At 43.5% G+C, this 19,569-nt stretch overlaps 1 protein-coding gene across 1 annotated transcript in view; it reads right to left on the minus strand.

Moving 5' to 3' along the window:
* Positions 1-17,152, minus strand: part of WASHC1 (WASH complex subunit 1) — a 43,267-nt gene extending 26,115 nt beyond the window's left edge. The window contains exons 1-2 of the mRNA XM_089671752.1: positions 17,060-17,152; positions 1,866-2,022 (exon numbers count right to left, since the gene is read on the minus strand). Coding sequence (XP_089527878.1) covers positions 1,866-2,005 — 140 coding nt within the window. The 5' untranslated portion in view covers positions 2,006-2,022; positions 17,060-17,152. The remainder of the gene's footprint in view (positions 1-1,865; positions 2,023-17,059) is intronic.
* Positions 17,153-19,569: the final 2,417 nt, after the last annotated feature.

Consider the following 19,569-nt stretch of genomic DNA (forward strand, 5'->3'; position numbering starts at 1 on the left):
ACACACAGTCAGGTTCATAAATATTGGGACATCGACACAATTCTAACATTTTTGGCTCTATACACCACCACAATGGATTTGAAATGAAACAAACAAGATGTGCTTTAACTGCAGATTGTCAGCTTTAATTTGAGGGTATTTACATCCAAATCAGGTGAACGGTGTAGGAATTACAACAGTTTGCATATGTGCCTCCCACTTGTTAAGGGACCAAAAGTAATGGGATAGAATAATAATCATAAATCAAACTTTAACTTTTTAATACTTGGTTACAAATCCTTTGCAGTCAATTACAGCCTGAAGTCTGGAACGCATAGACATCACCAGACGCTGGGTTTCATCCCTGGTGATGCTCTGCCAGGCCTCTACTGCAACTGTCTTCAGTTCCTGCTTGTTCTTGGGGCATTTTCCCTTCAGTTTTGTCTTCAGCAAGTGAAATGCATGCTCAATCAGATTCAGGTCAGGTGATTGACTTGGCCATTGCATAACATTCCACTTCTTTCCCTAAAAAAACTCTTTGGTTGCTTTTGCAGTATGCTTTGGGTCATTGTCCATCTGCACTGTGAAGCGGCGTCCAATGAGTTCTGAAGCATTTGGCTGAATATGAGCAGATAATATTGCCCGAAACACTTCACAATTCATCCTGCTGCTTCTGTCAGCAGTCACATCATCAATAAATACAAGAGAACCAGTTCCATTGGCAACCATACATGCCCACGCCATGACACTACCACCACCATGCTTCACTGATGAGGTGGTATGCTTAGGATCATGAGCAGTTTCCTTCTCCATACTCTTCTCTTCCCATCACTCTGGTACAAGTTGATCTTGGTCTCATCTGTCCATAGGATGTTGTTCCAGAACTGTGAAGGCTTTTTTAGATGTTGTTTGGCAAACTCTAATATGGCCTTCCTGTTTTTGAGGCTCACCAATGGTTTACATCTTGTGGTGAACCCTCTGTATTCACTCTGGTGAAGTCTTCTCTTGATTGTTGACTTTGACACACATACACCTACCTCCTGGAGAGTGTTCTTGATCTGGCCAACTGTTGTGAAGGGTGTTTTCTTTATCAGGGAAAGAATTCTTCGATCATCCACCACAGTTGTTTTCCGTGGTCTTCCGGGTCTTTTGGTGTTGCTGAGCTCACCGGTGTGTTTCTTCTTTTTAAGAATGTTCCAAACAGTTGTTTTGGCCACGCCTAATGTTTTTGCTATCTCTCTGATGGGTTTGTTTTGTTTTTTCAGCATAATGATGGCTTGCTTCACTGATAGTGAAAGCTCTTTGACAGCAACAGATTCCAAATGCAAATAGCACACTTGAAATTAACTCTGGACCATTTATCTGCTCATTGTAATTGGGATAATGAGGGAATAACACACACCTGGCCATGGAACAGCTGAGAAGCCAATTGTCCATTACTTTTGGTCCCTTAACAAGTGGGAGGCACATATGCAAACTGTTGTAATTCCTACACCGTTCACCTGATTTGGATGTAAATACCCTCAAATTAAAGCTGACAATCTGCAGTTAAAGCACATCTTGTTCGTTTCATTTCAAATCCATTGTGGTGGTGTATAGAGCCAAAAATGTTAGAATTGTGTCGATGTCCCAATATTTATGGACCTGACTGTATTACACAGGTTCTGTGGCTGCTAAGGTGTATTTAAACTCACCTAATGCCTTATCTGCATTAAATCAACCTCAGAACCTGTGTCATTAGTATGTGTTCAGTTTTAAAGGGACAAGGTGGGAACCCTATGTATGGAGCAGTGCAGGAAAACCAAAGTGGTCTCCACACATCCTCTAAACTCCAGGGTGTGATGGAGATGGGGGTTGGAGGCGCTCTGCTCCCTGCAATACCGTACCTGTTGAAGATGTCATTGGACACAGTCTGTAGGTGTTGCAGGGTGTCGGTGATCTGTTGTATGGTTTCTTCCCTCCGGAGGTCTGGCTGGATCAGAGGCACTGAGTAGGCCTGCTTCTCTACAGAGAGCCTCTGAGGCATGGTGACGGCACCTCCTGCTGCAAACACAAGAACACACCCTGTTAGATTTAAGATAAAACCCAACCAAAGAAATACACGCATGCTGCCATCACTGACCTCCTGAAAATTCTGGTGCCTGACTGTCATACTGATGCAGTGGATTTAAATTAGAAGTCCAAGCAAAACAAGTATTGGGGTTGATTTACTAAAACTGGAAAGCGCAAAATCTGGTAACGCTCCCCATAGAAACCAATCAGCTTCCAATGTTTTTTGTCAAAGCTTAATGGATAAGTTCACCTTTTAGACAAAAATAATAAAATGTAAATTTTTTTGCTGGTAAAAAAAACGTGCATTTATTATTTTTGTCTACATGCGGCCTGGAAAGCATTGCACCAGTGATCAGTAGATTGCTGGTGCCATGCAGGTCGCCTGCAGACCTGTCAGAATATCTGCTTGCCATACGGGATGTATTATTATTATTATACAGGATTTATATAGCACCAACAGTTTGCTCAGCGCTTTACAATATAACGGAAGACAATACAGCAACAATACAGTTCAATACAAGAGGGTTAGGAGGGCCTGATCCTTGGAGCTTACAATCTAAGTATGAGCTGCTTGCTCCGACAGGAATCTTCAATTAACTATCACGGCGCTCCACAGCACCAAGGTACTTCATTGAAAACTACAAGCCGACAGCCGCTAAGGCTGTTGGGACTTGCAGTTCATTAATTCACGGAAATCCACAAATGAATGGTGCGGCCGTGTGGCTCTGTTTTCTAATTTGACAGATAGTACAGGGAAACTTCTTCCTGTACTGTCAGAGGGAGGTGGGGGGGGGGGGGGGAGAGTAGGCAGCAGCTGCGGCTATGGGAACATGTTACATGTTCCACCCTAAAACGGGTGGAACACGTAACATGTTCCCAAAGGTGAACTTATCCTTTAACTGAACAAGCTGAAGTTAGATGCTGATTGGCTACCGTATATAGCAGGACCAGATTTAGCACTCTCCAGTTTTAGTAATGTCTAAATAAAAGATTCATATGTATTCTTACATAAATCTTGGTATCCTGTCAGTTTTTTCCCATATCTGTACACTAATCCAGCATAACACAACTCCTGAACTATGCCTCTATTACCAGAGCTTCCTCTAATAAAAACCAGTCCCAGCTACTCTCTCTCCTTGTGCAGGGTGACAGGTCTTGTATCCGCCCCCTCCTGTTGTTTTCAGCAGGCAGCCTGTACAGAATGGGCCTGATGGGTCCTTCCCACACCTCTGCTGTCTGCAAAAGCTATGTGCCACACAGATATGATGACACCACTACTTCACCAAGATAATATCTGTGTTTTTAGGTGTACTTAGGTATTAGGAGCACACAAAGTGATGGTAACCTGTTAGCTATTGAAGAATATATTTCAATGAAAGTTTCTGTGACTGGAGTTCAGCTTTAGGATTTTATAAGACAATGACCTGGAACAAGTAATATTATTATTATTATACAGTATTTATATAGTGCCAATGGTTTGCTCAGCGCTTTACATTATAATGGGAGACAGTACATGAAACAGTACAGTAACAATAGAATACAATACAATACACGAGGTGTTCGAGGGCCCTGCTCCTTGGAGCTTACAATCTAGGAGGGAGGGGAGAGTAGTACAGGAGGAAATAGCTGTGGGGGATGAAGTGGTGGGAAGAGCGGAGGAGATCAGCAAATTAGGTGAGGCCGGGGTAGGCTTCTCTGAAGAGATGGGTTTTCAGGGTGCGCCTGAAGGTGAGGAGGGAAGGTGACAGTCTGATGGATTGGGGTAGTGAGTTCCAGAGGATGGGGGAAGCCCTGGAGACGGGCATGGGAGGAGACCAGGGAACTGGAGAGTAGGAGGTCTTGTGAGGAGCGGAGAGTGCGTTTTGGGTGGTAGATGGATATCAGGTCAGTGATGTAGTTTGGGGCAGTATTATGAACAGCTTTGTACGTTAATGGTAATATTTAGAATTTTATGCGTTGGGCAATCGGAAGCCAGTGGAGGGATTGGCAGAGGTGGGTGGCGGATACGGAGCGGTTGGTAAGGTGGATGAGTCTAGACGCAGAATTCAGGATAGACTGAAGCGGGGATAGCCTGTGTTGAGGTAGGCCGGCGAGGAGGGAGTTACAATAGTCAAGTCGGGAGATGATAAGGGAGTGAATGAGTTGCTTTGTAGTTTCTGGAGTTAGGAATGGGCGTATCTTGGAGATGTTGCAGAGGTGGAGTCAGCATGAATTTGTCAGCGATTGGATCTGGGGCTGGAAGGACAGATTGGAGTCTAGAGTGACACCTAGTAAGCAGATTTGATTTTAGCTGTTGTTTGCTTTTTGTAGCCAAGTGATTGTGAATGTATTGTGACCAGACAGCCAGGCATTCAGCATTTATTTGGCATCTTACACAGGTCTCCTTGTACAGGTTCGGGTTAAGGAACACAAAGGTTAAATGTCTTTAAAACTCGGCGAGACAGGAGTAGAGGACAGCAACCTCCACGTGCTCTATAAATAGGTGCAATCACCATATGAGATGGCAGTAATTATATGTAATTATGAGGAGGTAATCAGTGCTGCAGAACTACTCTTAATGAGAAGAACTGATTATTGGGAGGAAAAGTGGGGGAGACGGGTGGTGTAAACATAAAGCAGAAGAGGCAATATATCCTGGGGGGGGGGGGGGGAGGTTAATCAGAGGATCTCTCTAACCTCTCCCTATCTAGACAGACCATTTATAGGAAGAGTCGGGGTCCATTCACATCAGCTGTGTTGAGTATGCCCAGCACAGTCATAGGCTGGCCATACACTATACAATTTTCTGTCCAATTTCCTTTAGATTTACCTTCAACTGTGTAGTGCAAGGGCCTGCCTAATTGGATGCAATTGAAAGTGTTTTTTATGTTTGACCTCCTATTATATGGTTGTTGGTAAATCTAAAGCAAAAATCTCAGGAAAACTGTATAATGTATGGCCAGCCTTAATGCAAGACAAGGCAAAAAGTCTTTTTCCCTTTCAGATCAGCTCACAACGTCACGCTGCAGTGGTGTGCACTGAAATCAAAGTATGGACAGTAGATGTTTATTCAGTGCAGCGTGGCAAGATGTAATCCACCACATCGCACTACTCCTGCCAGCGCACATCGATGTTCAGTGTTGCTGCTGGTGTGAACACCTTAACCACTTCAACACCGGGCACTTTTACCCCCTTCCTGCCCAGGCCAATTTTCAGGTTTCAGCGCTCTCACACTTTGAATGACAATTGCGCGGTCATACAACATTGTACCCAAACTAAAATTTTATCATTTTGTTCACACAACTAGAGCTTTCTTTTGGTGGTATTTAATCAACACTGAGGTTTTTATTTTTTGCTAAATTACCAAAAAAAAAGACAGAAAATTTTGAAAATAAAAAAACAAAAACATGTTTCTTTGTTTCTGTTATAAAAGTTTGCAAATAAATAATTGTTCATCATAAATTTAGGCCAAGATGTATTCTGCTACGTCTTTGGTGAAAATAACCCAAATTAGTATTTATTATTTAGTCTGATGGAACATTATAGAGTTCATAAACTATGGTATATATCTGAATATTGATCAATCCTGAAGTACTGACGGCCAATCTAATTTCTTGAGGTCCAAAAATGTCAGAACAGTACAGATATCCCCCAAATGACCCCTTTTTGCAAAGTAGACAGTCCGACGTATTTCATAACAGGCATGGCGAGTTTTTTGAAGTTGTAATTATTTTGTCATAATTTTTCGGAAAATGAAGAAATTAAACGATTTTCACAATTTTATTTTACATACTGTCACCTTTGCAGTACAGCGTCATCATATAATTGGTGTGGCGGTGATCAGGAACACTGACTGGTGACAGTATGAAAAAAATTTATCATTTTGTTTCAATTTATTTTTTTATTACTTTTTTTATCTTTTTTTAAGATTTTTTTTTCATATTACACTATGACCAAAGTAGTATAATGTTACCATAGTAACATTGTACAACTTTGGGGAAATGATCAGTATTTTTTTTTTTTGTATAATTTGATTGCTTATAGCAAATAATTTCTTTGCTATAAGCAAGCATTTAACTGAATGAAATAGATTCATTCAGGCTTTTTTGTGATTAGCTGTGATTGGCCACAGCTAATCACATGGCAAAGATGGACTCTGATTGGCCCAGCCCGTGCATGTGATCACTGTGACCATTCACAGATAGGCACACTTCTATACAATGGATGCCATGAAAGGAAGTCATCCATTGTACACAACTGTCATGTGATGTGCTGTGATTGGTCACAGCAGGTCACATGGTACTGGCAATGGGGCCGGTACACAGATCTGTTATCAGCCATGTCCGAGGTATACGGCCGGTGACAGATCTTGCCACAGTGCAGCCCTGCGGACACGTGCCAAGTGCGATTCGGGAGGTGACGTCATATGACGCCTTCCCGGAGGGATGAGCTGTTTGCCCAGCCATCATTTAACTATAGGCTGGGTGGCAAGTGGTTAATCTGTATGTTTGGGACAGAAAAAAATTATATATATAGAAAAAAAATAAATAAATATATATATACCCTGTTTCCCCTAAAATAAGACCTAGTGCTATTTTTGGGAATTGCTAAAGTATAAGACCTACCCCGAAAATAAGACCAAGTTGTGATCAGGGCTTTTTTTCAGCCGGAACGTGCGGCACTGGCCCTGCGCACACCCATATCTACTGTCTCTTATAAACACAGAAGCGAGGCTGAAGTGACAGCACCATCCGCTCCTACAGAACATCCCTACCTCTGTACTCACTGTGGGACAGGGAAGGAACAGATCTCTGCGGGTGCAGTATGCAGTGTGTTTAGGGGTGGAGCATCTCCTCCTGCAGCCTAATGCATGGAAGCAGATACCCCAGGGGTGATCACTGGCCAGTGGGGAAGAGGCGGAGTGGTAAGTGCGCTTGGTGCACTGTGTGGAAAGATAGGACCCCAAACGGGAGTTACTATAGAGAGGGGTCGGCTGCTGACAGCTGTGTTTTGCAAAGCTAGCTAACCATATGAGGGCAGTGGAGGGGGAGGGGGGATGTGCAAAGGTGAGCTGCAGTCAGGTGTTGCAGAAGTAAATTGAGTTAGGCGAGTTGCAGACAGGGTGCATAGGTGAGCTGCGGCTGGGGGGGGGGTGCAGAGGTGAGCTGAATTGTAACCCACCTTTGCACCCCCAGCCACAACTCAGCACCCCCTGGCCACAGCTCAGCTCTGCATCCCACGTCTGCAACTCACCCCTTCACCCTGTCTGTGGCTCATATCTGCACCCTGTCTGAAACTCACCTGTCAAGCCACCCCTGCAACACCTGACTGCAGCTCACAACTGTCATCAACCGGCCCTCTCCATAGTAATCCTCATCTACAACTTCCTGCAGCTCACCTCTGCACCCCCTGTCCACACCTGGGCATTTAAAAAATAAGACCTACCCCAAAAATAAGACCTAGTGTGTTTTTTTGAGCCAAAAAAAAAAAAATATAAGACAGTATCTTATTTTCGGGGAAACACAGTATATACACACACACACATATATATATATATATATATATATATATATATATACACACACACACACACACACACACACACACACACACACACACATATATACACACACACACCTCTGCAATGCATGCACATTGCCCATGTTTCAGCTTTTTAAAAATGTTTCAATTACAGAAAAATTCTTCTTCATCTGCCAGAAATCCAGTGAGCTCCTAACTTCCTGTAGTGATATTGCTGCCTCTGCTACACTGAAACCCCAAAGCAGACAAACCGGTACATTTCTGTAATTGCAGGGAAAAAACATCAAAAATGTGCATGTTTTTCAGCAATGTACTAATTCTTTTTTTTTCCTTCAATATGATGAAATGTCGATCATGAACAGCTCTCCAACTGGCTGCTACTGAAATGACCCCCTACTACTTCCTCAGGCAGACCACTGATGTCAATGTGAGATGCCCAGGGAGAAGAATGCTACAGGGCAGGTTAAGGATCGCTGGATAATCACATCCTTTGGAGGAGAGAAGGGGACTGTAAGTGTCTCTGATGCAGTTTTGCCATTTTTTTTTTAAGAGTAGCTGGGAGCAACCTTCTATACACAGCAGTGAAGAATACGGAAAACCAGTCAGTACTACCACAGTGCCGGTGTTGTTACACTACATAGCCACTAGGGATACGCTTCAGATTCCAACTAAACCTGTTTTTGGTTGGGATTTAGCCTATTCAGAGTTCCCCAAACTAAATAATTTGAAGTCCTCATACACACTGGATGTTTTTACAGCGGCTGTTTTTGGCATTTTTTTCTACAGTCAATAAACTCCCCAGCATGTTATCCTATGTGTCCATTCACACATAGACTGTAATCAACATTTTTTGGCAGGAAAAAAACCCCCATAACTAGTGGGTCTCTAGAGGAGCTTTTTAGGTGTAAAAATGCACTAACGCTGAAAAATGCGGTAAAATGCCACAAACTGGCATTTTTGGACATTTTGTTACCAAAAAAAGTGGAACAAATGCTAAAAGACACAAATGTGGGAAACCACCACTAAACACTAATACAAAAACGCTAAAAAAAGCTGAAAAACTCAAGTTTTTAACGTGACTTTACACAGCTAACGTTACCAGCATTATCAAAACGTCCCGTGTGCATGAGGGCTAAAGATAAAGATTTGAAAACAGCGTAGCCGTGTGGGGCTCTGCCCACATGGCCGTGTCACTCATTCATGGAGTTCTGTGAATGAGTGCCTAGAACTCCCGGCAGCCTTAGCAGCTGTGGGCTTGTAGTTTTCTATGAACTACCTTGGTGCTGTACATCCCTTATGGCAAGTAGATATTCTGACAGGTCTGCAGGAGACCTGCATGGCACCAGCGATCTACTGATTTACAAGCTCCTTTGGACAAAAATAATAAATGCACATTTTTTACCTGCAAAAAAATGTGCATTCATTATTTTTGTCCAAAAGGTGAACTTATCCTTTAAAGCGTTATTTAAAGTGGTTGTAAAGGTTTTTTTATTCTATGCATAAAGGTATAAAACCTTCTGTGTGCAGCAGCCACCCCAAAAACTTACCTGTGCCCCACCTTGATCCAGCAATGTGGACGGGAGCTTCACCTCACCTGGGTCTCTCCCTCCTCATTGGCTGAGACAGCAGTGGTAGTCATTGGCTCCAGCTACTGCCAATCACAGCCAGTGAGCCAATGAGGAGAGAGCGTGGTTGAGCTCCATGTGTGAATGGACACACAGAGCAAAGGCTTGGAAGCAGCTTGCTATGGGGGCACTAGGCAGGAGGGAGGGTTCTGGAGTGTCAGCGAGAGAACCAAGAAGAGGAGGATCAGGGATACCATGTGAAAAACCACAGGACAAAGCTGGTAAGTATAACATGTTATTTAAAAAAAAAAAATCTTTAATATCACTAACTACTTTTTCCACTTTGCCCTACCAGTAGGCTAATAATAAATCTTACCTGTAGGTATCTTGAAAATGATCTAATGCGGTGCCCTTTAGTAGACAGCAATGTCGGCTCCAGCCAATGACATTACTTGCACATGTGCAGTTACCTCTGCATTCATGGTCGCTGCCTGTACCTCTATTGCAGAAAGTGCTGTGTTGCAATGGTGACACCCATCTGCATGCAAGGGAGTGACATCCTCGCGGCTTGGCCATTCCAGCGACTGGAGAGCAAAAACTTGAAAGATGAAAGTGCCAGGAGGGCTTTGTTTGTCCGGCAACTCTGTCATAATGGGCTGAATGCATACTATCACATTCTGGCATCAACCACCTGGGGCCCATTTTGAAAAAATAATAAAGCAGGATTTATTGCCGCTTAAAGCAACATTAAAAGAGCTGCACTCTGCAAAACACTATTTTTAAAAAAAGTTTTTTTAATTGGTACATGGCCCCCAGAGCAGTGCTCAGCCTCTCCAAGGCAGATGTTTGCCAATCCCCTATTAGCCTTTAAAAAGGCCCAACTTGATTTTAAGGCTTTGCCTACTTGACATTGGGGTTCATATTTATCGACTGAACTTGTGATCCACCCCTAACTGAACACATGCACGTTCAGCTAATAATCACTCCAGTGAAAGACAGCAGGGAGTCTTTTGACTCAGGAACTACAACCCAAATTACATTGCTGAAAAAGCAGCACATCAGTGTCACAACAGAAATACAAAAGGTGCATCCCATCCATTATATCAGGATTTCCAAACCATGGCCCATGGGCTACAGCCACCCTGCTAAAAGATTTTATCTGGCCTGCAGAAGATGTGCACAGATTAAGGAAACAGATTAGTCAGTCTCTGCTGATGTAAGGGGGGGGACAGGGGACGGACTCAGATGGGGCCCTGATGTAAGGCAGGGGACTCCGATTGGGACCCTAATGTAAGGGGGGCTCCTATGGATGGATCTGAAGGGATTACTCTGATCAAGACTCTGATGTAAGTAGGGATTCCTAAAGTGGACTCTTATGTGCGGAGGGTTGCTCCGTTTTACTTGAAGCAGAACTTCAATCTCTTCAAAATTAAAATCAAAACTTCAAAATTAACTATTTTTAATCCTTATGTTGCTAGTATTACTAAATACATATAAAATGTATATATTTATTTGTTTTAACCTTTTTTACATTTATGTAGTTACTCCTGGTTTCTAGGGCTAGGCAAATGATGTCATATATCCCAGTAGTCTTCAGGAGGAGTTTTCTCAGCTAAGCACACCTTCCTGCCTGCATGCCTGAACTAAGGGCAGATGGATTCCAGGAAGTAAATGCTACATGATTTGCCTGCCCTTACTCAAGATGGCCAATGCCAGAAATGCTAGGGGATGTTTTTCAAAGTGATTTCTCAGCAAAAAAAAGCATGAAGACATGGATGGATGGATGAGTTTGCTTTAAATAATAAAAATGAGTTAAATAGAGTTTCTGGGTTGTGATCAGGTGCAGTGTAGTTCCATTTTAAGTTCTCTTTTGTTCTGAATCATATGCAGATTTAAAACAAGATGCAAGTAAAACCTGTCAATTCATTAACTAATCATAGATCTATAAAACATTGGGGGCCAGTGTGAAGAATGCTCCTTACAAATGGGGGGGCAGTTGAAATAATGCTTCCACTGACCCACGTACATTGGGGCCAGTGGGAAGAATGCTCCTTAAATTGGGGATTAATAGGGAAGAATGCTCTTACATTGGGGGCCAGTGGGAGGAATGTTCCTTACATTGGGGGCCAATGGGAAGAATGCCCCTTACATTGGTGATCAGTGGGAAGAATGCTCCTTACATTTGGGATTAAAAGGGAAGAATGCTCTTACATTGGGGGCCACTGGGAAGACTGTTCCTTACATTGGGGATTAACAGAATGCTCTTACATTCGGGGGCCAGTGTTAAGAATGCTCTTACACTGAGCGCCAGTGGGAAAAATGTTCCTTACATTGGGGAAGAATGCTCTTACATTGGGGCCAGTGGGAAGAATGCTCCTTATATTGGGGGCCAGTGGGAAGAATGCTCCCTACATTGTGGATCAGAGAGAAGAATGCTCTTACATTGGGGGTCGGTGGGAAGAATGCTCCTTACATTGGGGGCCAGTGGGAAGAATGCTCCTTACAAATGGGGGGGCAGTTGAAATAATGCTTCCACTGACCCACGTACATTGGGGCCAGTGGGAAGAATGCTCCTTAAATTGGGGATTAATAGGGAAGAATGCTCTTACATTGGGGGCCACTGGGAAGACTGTTCCTTACATTGGGGATTAACAGAATGCTCCTTATATTGGTGGCCAGTGGGAAGAATGCTCCTTATATTGGTGGCCAGTGGGAAGAATGCTCCTTATATTGGTGGCCAGTGGGAAGAATGCTCCTTATATTGGTGGCCAGTGGGAAGAATGCTCCTTAAATTGGGGGCCAGTGGAAAGAATGCTCCTTACATTGGGGGCCAGTGGGAAGAATGCTCCTTACATTGGGGGCCAGTGGGAAGAATGCTTCTTACATTGATGATCAGTGGGAAGCATTCCCTACAAAATTAAAGGGTTACCATACCCAGATCAATGTGACCAAAAATCTTAGATAGCAGTGCCACCCAGAGTTGTTCAAAACAAAGAAGATTTCCCACACAACACAGTGGAATGGTAAGTATGCAGCGTGTTATTTTACAGGACATGGATAGTTAAAACGTCTTACACACCTGACAAGGTCACTGCAAGGATTTAGATTAGACGAGACCCCATAGAGGGCTATAACTATGTATAAAGAGCCATAAGGCAAAACCGTTAAATGGCACCCTACCTTTCAAACCTTTATCTCAAATGCAGCAACTACTTTAACAGCAGTCTTATACAGATTCTGATATCTACATAAATTTATCCAGATATAGTTGCCGCGTGTTACTAGCACAAACCACTGTCAGCGCTGGGTCCCCTTGTGCTTCTGGGCTCCATAGCATTTGCATAGTTTGCTATCACTATAGTTACCCCATGGCCCCAGCTGTCATCTGGTGGAAAAACAAGCCACTTCCTTATAGAAACCCTGCCAGGTGTCTAAAGCTAAAAAACCATCAGTTCCCTTCAACAGAAGAGGTCTTAGGCAAACCATACATTAATCATTATTTCCATTCAACCAGTGGGTTGAATGAAATAAAATTGTCCAATTCCCACATCCAAGCACTCAATGTGGATGGGGGAATCACTTCTGTTAAGTTAATACATTCTGGCATCGGGGAGCCTTCCTCACCATCAGAATACACTGACCAGTGTTGCCGGCTATAGCCAGCGGCACTGATCAAATCAGGAAGAATCTGACAGGCTGGTTGAACAAAAGTCAATAGGTAGATCAACTTCTGTACAACCAGCTTGGATGGAAATTCGCTGCTGAACTGGACAAATTTCAATTCATGTATGGCCAGTTTTATACTCACCTCTTTAGCTTGTGTCTCCTTTCTCCCCTCATTTTAAAGGATAAAAAGGATTAAAGTAGATCGCTGGTGCCATGCAGGTTTCCTGCAGACCTCTCAGAATATCTGTTTGCCGTACGGGATGTCCAGTCAAGCAGATATACTGACAGGAAGCGTCAGTAAACTACCACAGCACTCCATAGCACCAAGGTTGTTCATTGAAAACTACAAGCCGACAGCCGCTAAGGAGTCCGTGAATGAATGATGCGGCCATATGGGCGGAGCCCTGCACGGCCTCGCTGTTTTCAAATTGGACAGATAGTACGGGGAGACTTCTCCCTGTACTATATGTCAGAGGAAGGGGGGCGGCTGCGGCTATGGGAAAGCGGGTGGAACATGTAACATGTTCCCAAAGGTGAACTTATCCTTTATGTGCTTCAGTCTCTATAAGCCTCTTCAGCATTTAGCATTTCTAGAAATGTTGGGTGCCTATGTTTCCAGCTTCCTGAGGCTCCATCTTCCATTCCTATGATGTAGGGGTGGGAGGAAAAAATTACAATACCCAATGGTGGACACAGACATCTAAGGATAAGCATACGCGTGGTTGACATGGTCATAATTACATAGTTAGTCTGGCTGAAAAAAGACAAAAGTCCATCCAGTTCAACCATTAACAAAAAAAAAAGTTATAATCCTACACCCACAGTTGATCCAGAGGAAGGCAAAAAAACCCCAGCAAAGCATAATTCAATTTGCTCATACAGGGAAAAAAAATCTTTCCTGATCCCCTGAGAGGCAATCGGATATTCCCTGGATCAATTTACCTATAAATGTTAGTATCCAGTTATATTCTGTGTATCTAAGAAACAATCCAGGCCTTTTTTAAAGCAATCCACTGAGCTGGCCAGAACCAACTCTTGAGGGAGTCTATTCCACATTTTCACAGCTCTCACTGTAAAGAAACCTTTCCGTGCTTTGGAGATTAAATCTCTTTTTAAATCTCTGCAGATGTAAAGAGTGCCCCCTTGTCCTCTGTGATGACCTCAGGGTGAATAGCTCTACATCGAGTTCACTATATGAACCACTGATGTATTTATACATGTTGATCATATCCCCCCTTAATCTCCTCTTCTCAAGAGAGAATAAATTCAGTTCCTCTAATCTTTCCTCATAGCTGAGCTCCTCCATGCCTCTTATCAGTTTGGTTGCCCTTCTCTGTACTTTCTCCAGTTCCCCAATGTTCTTTTTGTGAATTGGTGAAATTGGTCAAATGATTGAAAGAGACAAAAGGACATTGCGCAGAATTTTGATCCGGAATAAGAAAACAGCTGCTGCAAAAGTGACTGCAGAGCTCAATCTCAGTCTTCACTGTCAGTTGACCATGTTGACCGCACTTATGCTCATCAGACGTTTTCCCAACAATTGTATATGTCATCATAACCTTTGATAATGTACCTTGCGACACGGCATATAAATTGGAAATTTCAGTCACAGAGGCACCAGCAAACGGGCACCAACAATTTGCCCTCTTTGAAGCTCAGGAAGCTCTGACATGACTCCGTATTACTAGCAGCGCATGCATTGAATGACGAAAGTGAGACTTCCCACCTGTTAGCTAGGTGTCTCATCACACAGCAGAAGCAAAAGAATATTACATCACTTCTGCTTTCAATGGAAACCATGTGGTCACTTTCACACCTGCAAATCATGTAGTGTTTCCATTTTTTTGTCTAACCCTTGTATGTGTGCACGGACATATAGGCTTTTCCTGAGGTGCATTCAGGGGTTTAGGCAAAAAAAGCCCCAAAAACATCAGTTTAGGAGCAGAAGTGTGCATGAGTCCTAATGCAGACTCCTAACACTCCCATATGTGTTGATGAGTCCTAAAATATAACTAATAAAACTATTTTTTTTTTTAGTCTTGAATAGAGTGGAGAGAGATTAGAACACCTGTGAGTTTTTATTGCTGTCTGTGTCCCCTTTACGGAGATTCGCCCTCTCTGTATGTCCTGTTTACCATTATTATGGAAAGTAAAAGAATATCATTAAATTTCAGATGTGCCCAGAACACAGCAGGGAAATCTTTCAAGGGAGGCATTAGTTCTGACAACCCAAAATTCCCAAACTTTGGAGGGATTTCCGCTCACTTCCTGTTTTGGCTATGGGGCAGAATGTGGAGAGAAATCTCCCCAATGGGACACAGATGGTAAAAATAAACCCTACAGGTTATAGCCCTCCCTTATGCTATCCAAAATGCTGAAAAAAAGTTTTGCCTTTAGTTGTCATTTAAGGGGGCTGTAGCACTGTAGTGGAGGAACTGTAGGGAGCACTGGCCACCGGTGAGGTGAGTATAAGGCTGGCCATACACTATACAATTTTCTTACAGATTTCTGCCCAATTTCCTTTAGATTTACCCTCCACTATGTAGTGCAAGGGCCTGCCTAATTAGATACAATTAAAAGCGTTGTTTAGGTTTGACCTCCTATTATATGGTTTTTGGTAAATCTAAAGGAAAATTCTCAGGAAAATGGTATAGTGTATGGCCAACCTTACAATTCTTCTGCTGCAGGGGAATGATGATTTTATATCTTTAGACACTTGGAAGAGTCACTTTACCGCAGTCAAGAGAAAAGTATGAGGGCTGCCACTTCTAAGCTCTTCTTTGAGAATGCTGGTTCCCAGGCTGTCATGATGATGCTCTGGCTTCAATGCAAGTACAAATATAAGGAATTCTGGCACTCAGTTACAGCAGGCTTGTTGGTGAAGCCAGACAAAGCCAGGCAAGTTGCATTTTAAAAAAAAGAGGCCCAGCAATGGCAATTGCTGCACAACAATGCAATATGTTTTCTTTTTTTCAGCATACACTAAGCGCTCATTTAGATGGGCGCTGAGACCCATCCTTTGTGCTGAGACGCTTTTTACTATGTGTGCATTCACCTCTGAGCTGCGTGCAGGTATCCCACAGAAGTGGATGCAGACAACACCTGAACAGACACATTTGTATGTTAAAATCTGACATGCAGACAGGAACGAGTACATAGATGCAAACACACAGGGGTGGATCACCAAAGCTGGGGAGAGCAAAATCTGGTGCAGCTCTGCACAGCAGCCAATCAGCTTAGCTGCTTCCCAACCACCCAAAAGCAGAACTGATGCTACAGGGCGGTAGGGCTGCGCAAAATCACATATATATAAGCAATGTTGTATTTCCGGGTAGGGGGGCGCGGGCGCCTTACCTGCGCTGCCAGTGAGGGCTACAGCTGTTAATCACTGGGACCTGGCTGTAGATTCCCCAGCGATTGCCGTGGAAAACTGACGGGGGAGAGGTCTTTGTGTAAACAGTACAGAGCAATACAAAGCAGCGTGTGTAAACAGTAAACCACAGCACACAGTGAAACATCACACAGTTAACCCTTTGATCTCCCCAGATGTCAACCCCTTCCTGCCCAGTGTCATTAGCACATTGTCAGTGCCTTTTATTAGCACCGATCACTGTATTAGTGTCATTGGGATGTCAGTGACAGTTCCCTCCTCTGTGTCAGAATGCCTGCAGCAGTCCCGCTATAAGTCACTGATCGCCGCATATTCTAGTATATATACCACAATTTGCAGACACTATAACTTTCATGAAAACCAATAATTTACACATATTGGGCTTTGTTTTAGCAAAGACATGTCGCAGAATACATTTAGTTTTTTTCATAATTGTCTATTTTGTTTATAGCACAAAAAATTAAAAATGCCACGGCGATCAAATACCACCAAAAGAAAGCTCTATTTGTGGGGAAAAAAGGACATACATTTCATCTGGGTGCAGCACTGCATGACCGCACAATTGTCAGTTATAGTGATGCTGCGCCGTAATGCAAAAAATAGCCTGGTCAGGAAGGGGGGTAAATCCTCTGGAGGACAAGTGAACAAGCTGAAGTTAGAAGCTGATTGGCTGCCATGCAGAGCTGTACCAGATTGTAAGTGCTCCAGTTTTAATACATCTCCTCCTATGTGGCCCCTTCAAGATGAATTCTGCTCACTGTATTAATGAAATGTGACATGTCTGATGTGTTGGATGTGTGTGTTTCAGGGAAGCACTCAGGGAGTGTCATCATACCACACAAACACACACAATACACATTATAAACACACATCACACCAAACTTACCTCCTCCAGCTCTGCTTCCTGACTGTCATGTGACTATCACATGACATCCTCCTCCTGCCTGGCCGTGCTCGCCTCCTCCTGATCATGTGACTCCCCCTCCCTGCGAGCTGGAGGGCTCCCTCCTTCTGCTGATCACATGACCCCCTCCCCTCCTGTGCTGTTATGTCACACTGAGCATAGAGGAGAGCTCAGTGCATGTCATGGCTGCCAGCGCTGTGCACACAAACACACAGGGGCTCATTTACTAAAGGCAAATAGGCTGTGCACTGCAAGTGCAGTTACTGTATATCTGAGGGGGAGCTCTGAAATGAGGCAAAGTTCTTACATCCAATCACGTGCAAGCAAAAATGCTGTTTTTTTTCTTTTCCTTGCATGTTCCCTTCATATCTAGTGCACAGAATGTTCATCAACCCCAGAGTGTATTATGAATCCATATTATGTATTCCTATTAGGTGTGTTGGTGAATGAATGCCATGCGATGAAAAATAATGATGTGTAAATATGATACAATATTATGAGTTAAAATGTTTATATATACAGGTGTACCTCGCTTTACAAATGCCTCGGGTAACGTAATTTTTGGTTTACAAATTAAAATCCATTGAAATTAATGTCTCGGTTTACAAATTTTGTAAGATTTCTTTTCGTAATATGAAGTGTATGTCAGTGCCAATTTTTAACCACTTGCTGACAGCGCACTTATACCCCTTTCCTGCCCAGGCCAATTTTCAGCTTTCATCGCTGTCACACGTTGAATGACAATTGCGCGGTCATGCAACACTACCCATATGACATTTTTATCATTTTTTTTAGAGAGATAGAGCTTTCTTTTGGTGGTACTTAATCACCTCTGGGATTTTTATTTTTTGCTAAACAAACCAAAAACAACTGAAAATGTTGAAAAAATAAAAAATGTTTTTTCGTAGTTTCTGTTATAAAATTTTGTAAATAAGTGAATTTTCTCCTTCATTGATGTGCACTAATGAGGCTGCACTGATGGGCACTGATAGGTGGCACTGATGAGGCACTGGTAGGTGGAACTGATCAGCATTGACAGGCATCACTGGGCACTAATAGATGGCACTATCTGGCACTGTTAGGTGGCACCGATAGGCAGCATTGACGGGCACTGATGCGGACTGATAGGCGGCACTGATTAGCACTGATAGGTGGCACTGACTGGCACTGATAGGCGGCACTGACTGGAATTGATAGGTGGCACTGACTGGCACTGATAAGTGGCACTGAAAGGCAGCTCAGATGGGCACTGATATGTGGCATTGATGTGCACTGGTAGGCACTGATATGTGGCATAAATGTGGCACTGATGGGCACTGGCACTGGCCCTCAACATGGGAGGGTACTTTGGGGCAGGGGGGGCTCCCCATCTGCCTTCTCCGGTGGTTTGACAGTTCTTAAATATGTAAGGGGTGGGGCCACCCGGGGACGTCACGCATGTGACCCCACCCCATGTGACATCACTTGAGTGATGTCCCCTGGTGGCCCCACCCCTTAAATGTTTAAGAACTGTCAAACCACCAGAGCAGGCAGACAGCCGGGAGCCATTGTATTGGGATGCCTGCCTTTACACGCACGTGAACTTTAATGGCATACCATTACCATTAAATAATAATAATAGTCCGTAGGGTTCAATATTGAGTTGGCCCACCCTTTGCAGCTATAACAGCTTCAACTCTTCTGGGAAGGCTGTCCACAAGGTTTAGGAGTGTGTCTATGGGAATGTTTGACCATTCTTCCAGAAGCACATTTGTGAGGTCAGGCACCGATGTCGGACGAGAAGGCCTGGCTCACAGTCTCCACTCTAATTCATCCCAAAGGTGTTCTATCGGGTTGAGGTCAGGACTCTGTGCAGGCCAGTCAAGTTCCTCCACCCCAAACTGGCTCATCCATGTCTTTATGGACCTTGCTTTGTGCACTGGTGTGCAGTCATGTTGGAACAGGAAGGGGCCATCCCCAAACTGTTCCCACAAAGTTGGGAGCATGAAATTGTCCAAAATGTCTTTCACAAATGTTTGTAGAAGCAGTCTGAATGCCTAGGCACTTGATTGTATACACCTGTGGCTATGGAGGAGATTGGAACACCTGAATCCAGTGATTTGGAGGGCTGGCCCAATACATTTGGCAATATAGTGTACATGTGTATATGTAGTTTCACAGTTTGGTTGTCCACTGGTTCAAACAAAAGACAAAAAATGCATTAACCACTTGACGACTGAGCTATAGCCAAATGATGGCTAAAGCACGGTTGTCTAGTTCTGGGAGGGCATCATATGATGTCCTCCAGAACTACGCCTCCTGCACGCATCCGTCCATGTGAGCTCTCTGATCACTGTGTCCATTGGACACAGCTGATCACATGACATGGTAAAGAGCCAATAACAGCACCTTTTTACCATGTGATCAGCTGTGTCCAATGACACAGCTGATCACAATGTAAATACAGTTGCTGGTTATCGACTGCACTTGTTCACACTGTCACAGGGTGAGGA

The sequence above is a fragment of the Staurois parvus genome, unplaced genomic scaffold (assembly GCF_062004578.1).
Source record: "Staurois parvus isolate SC_StPar_1 unplaced genomic scaffold, SC_StPar_1.0 ptg000114l, whole genome shotgun sequence".
Classification (NCBI taxonomy): domain Eukaryota; kingdom Metazoa; phylum Chordata; class Amphibia; order Anura; family Ranidae; genus Staurois; species Staurois parvus.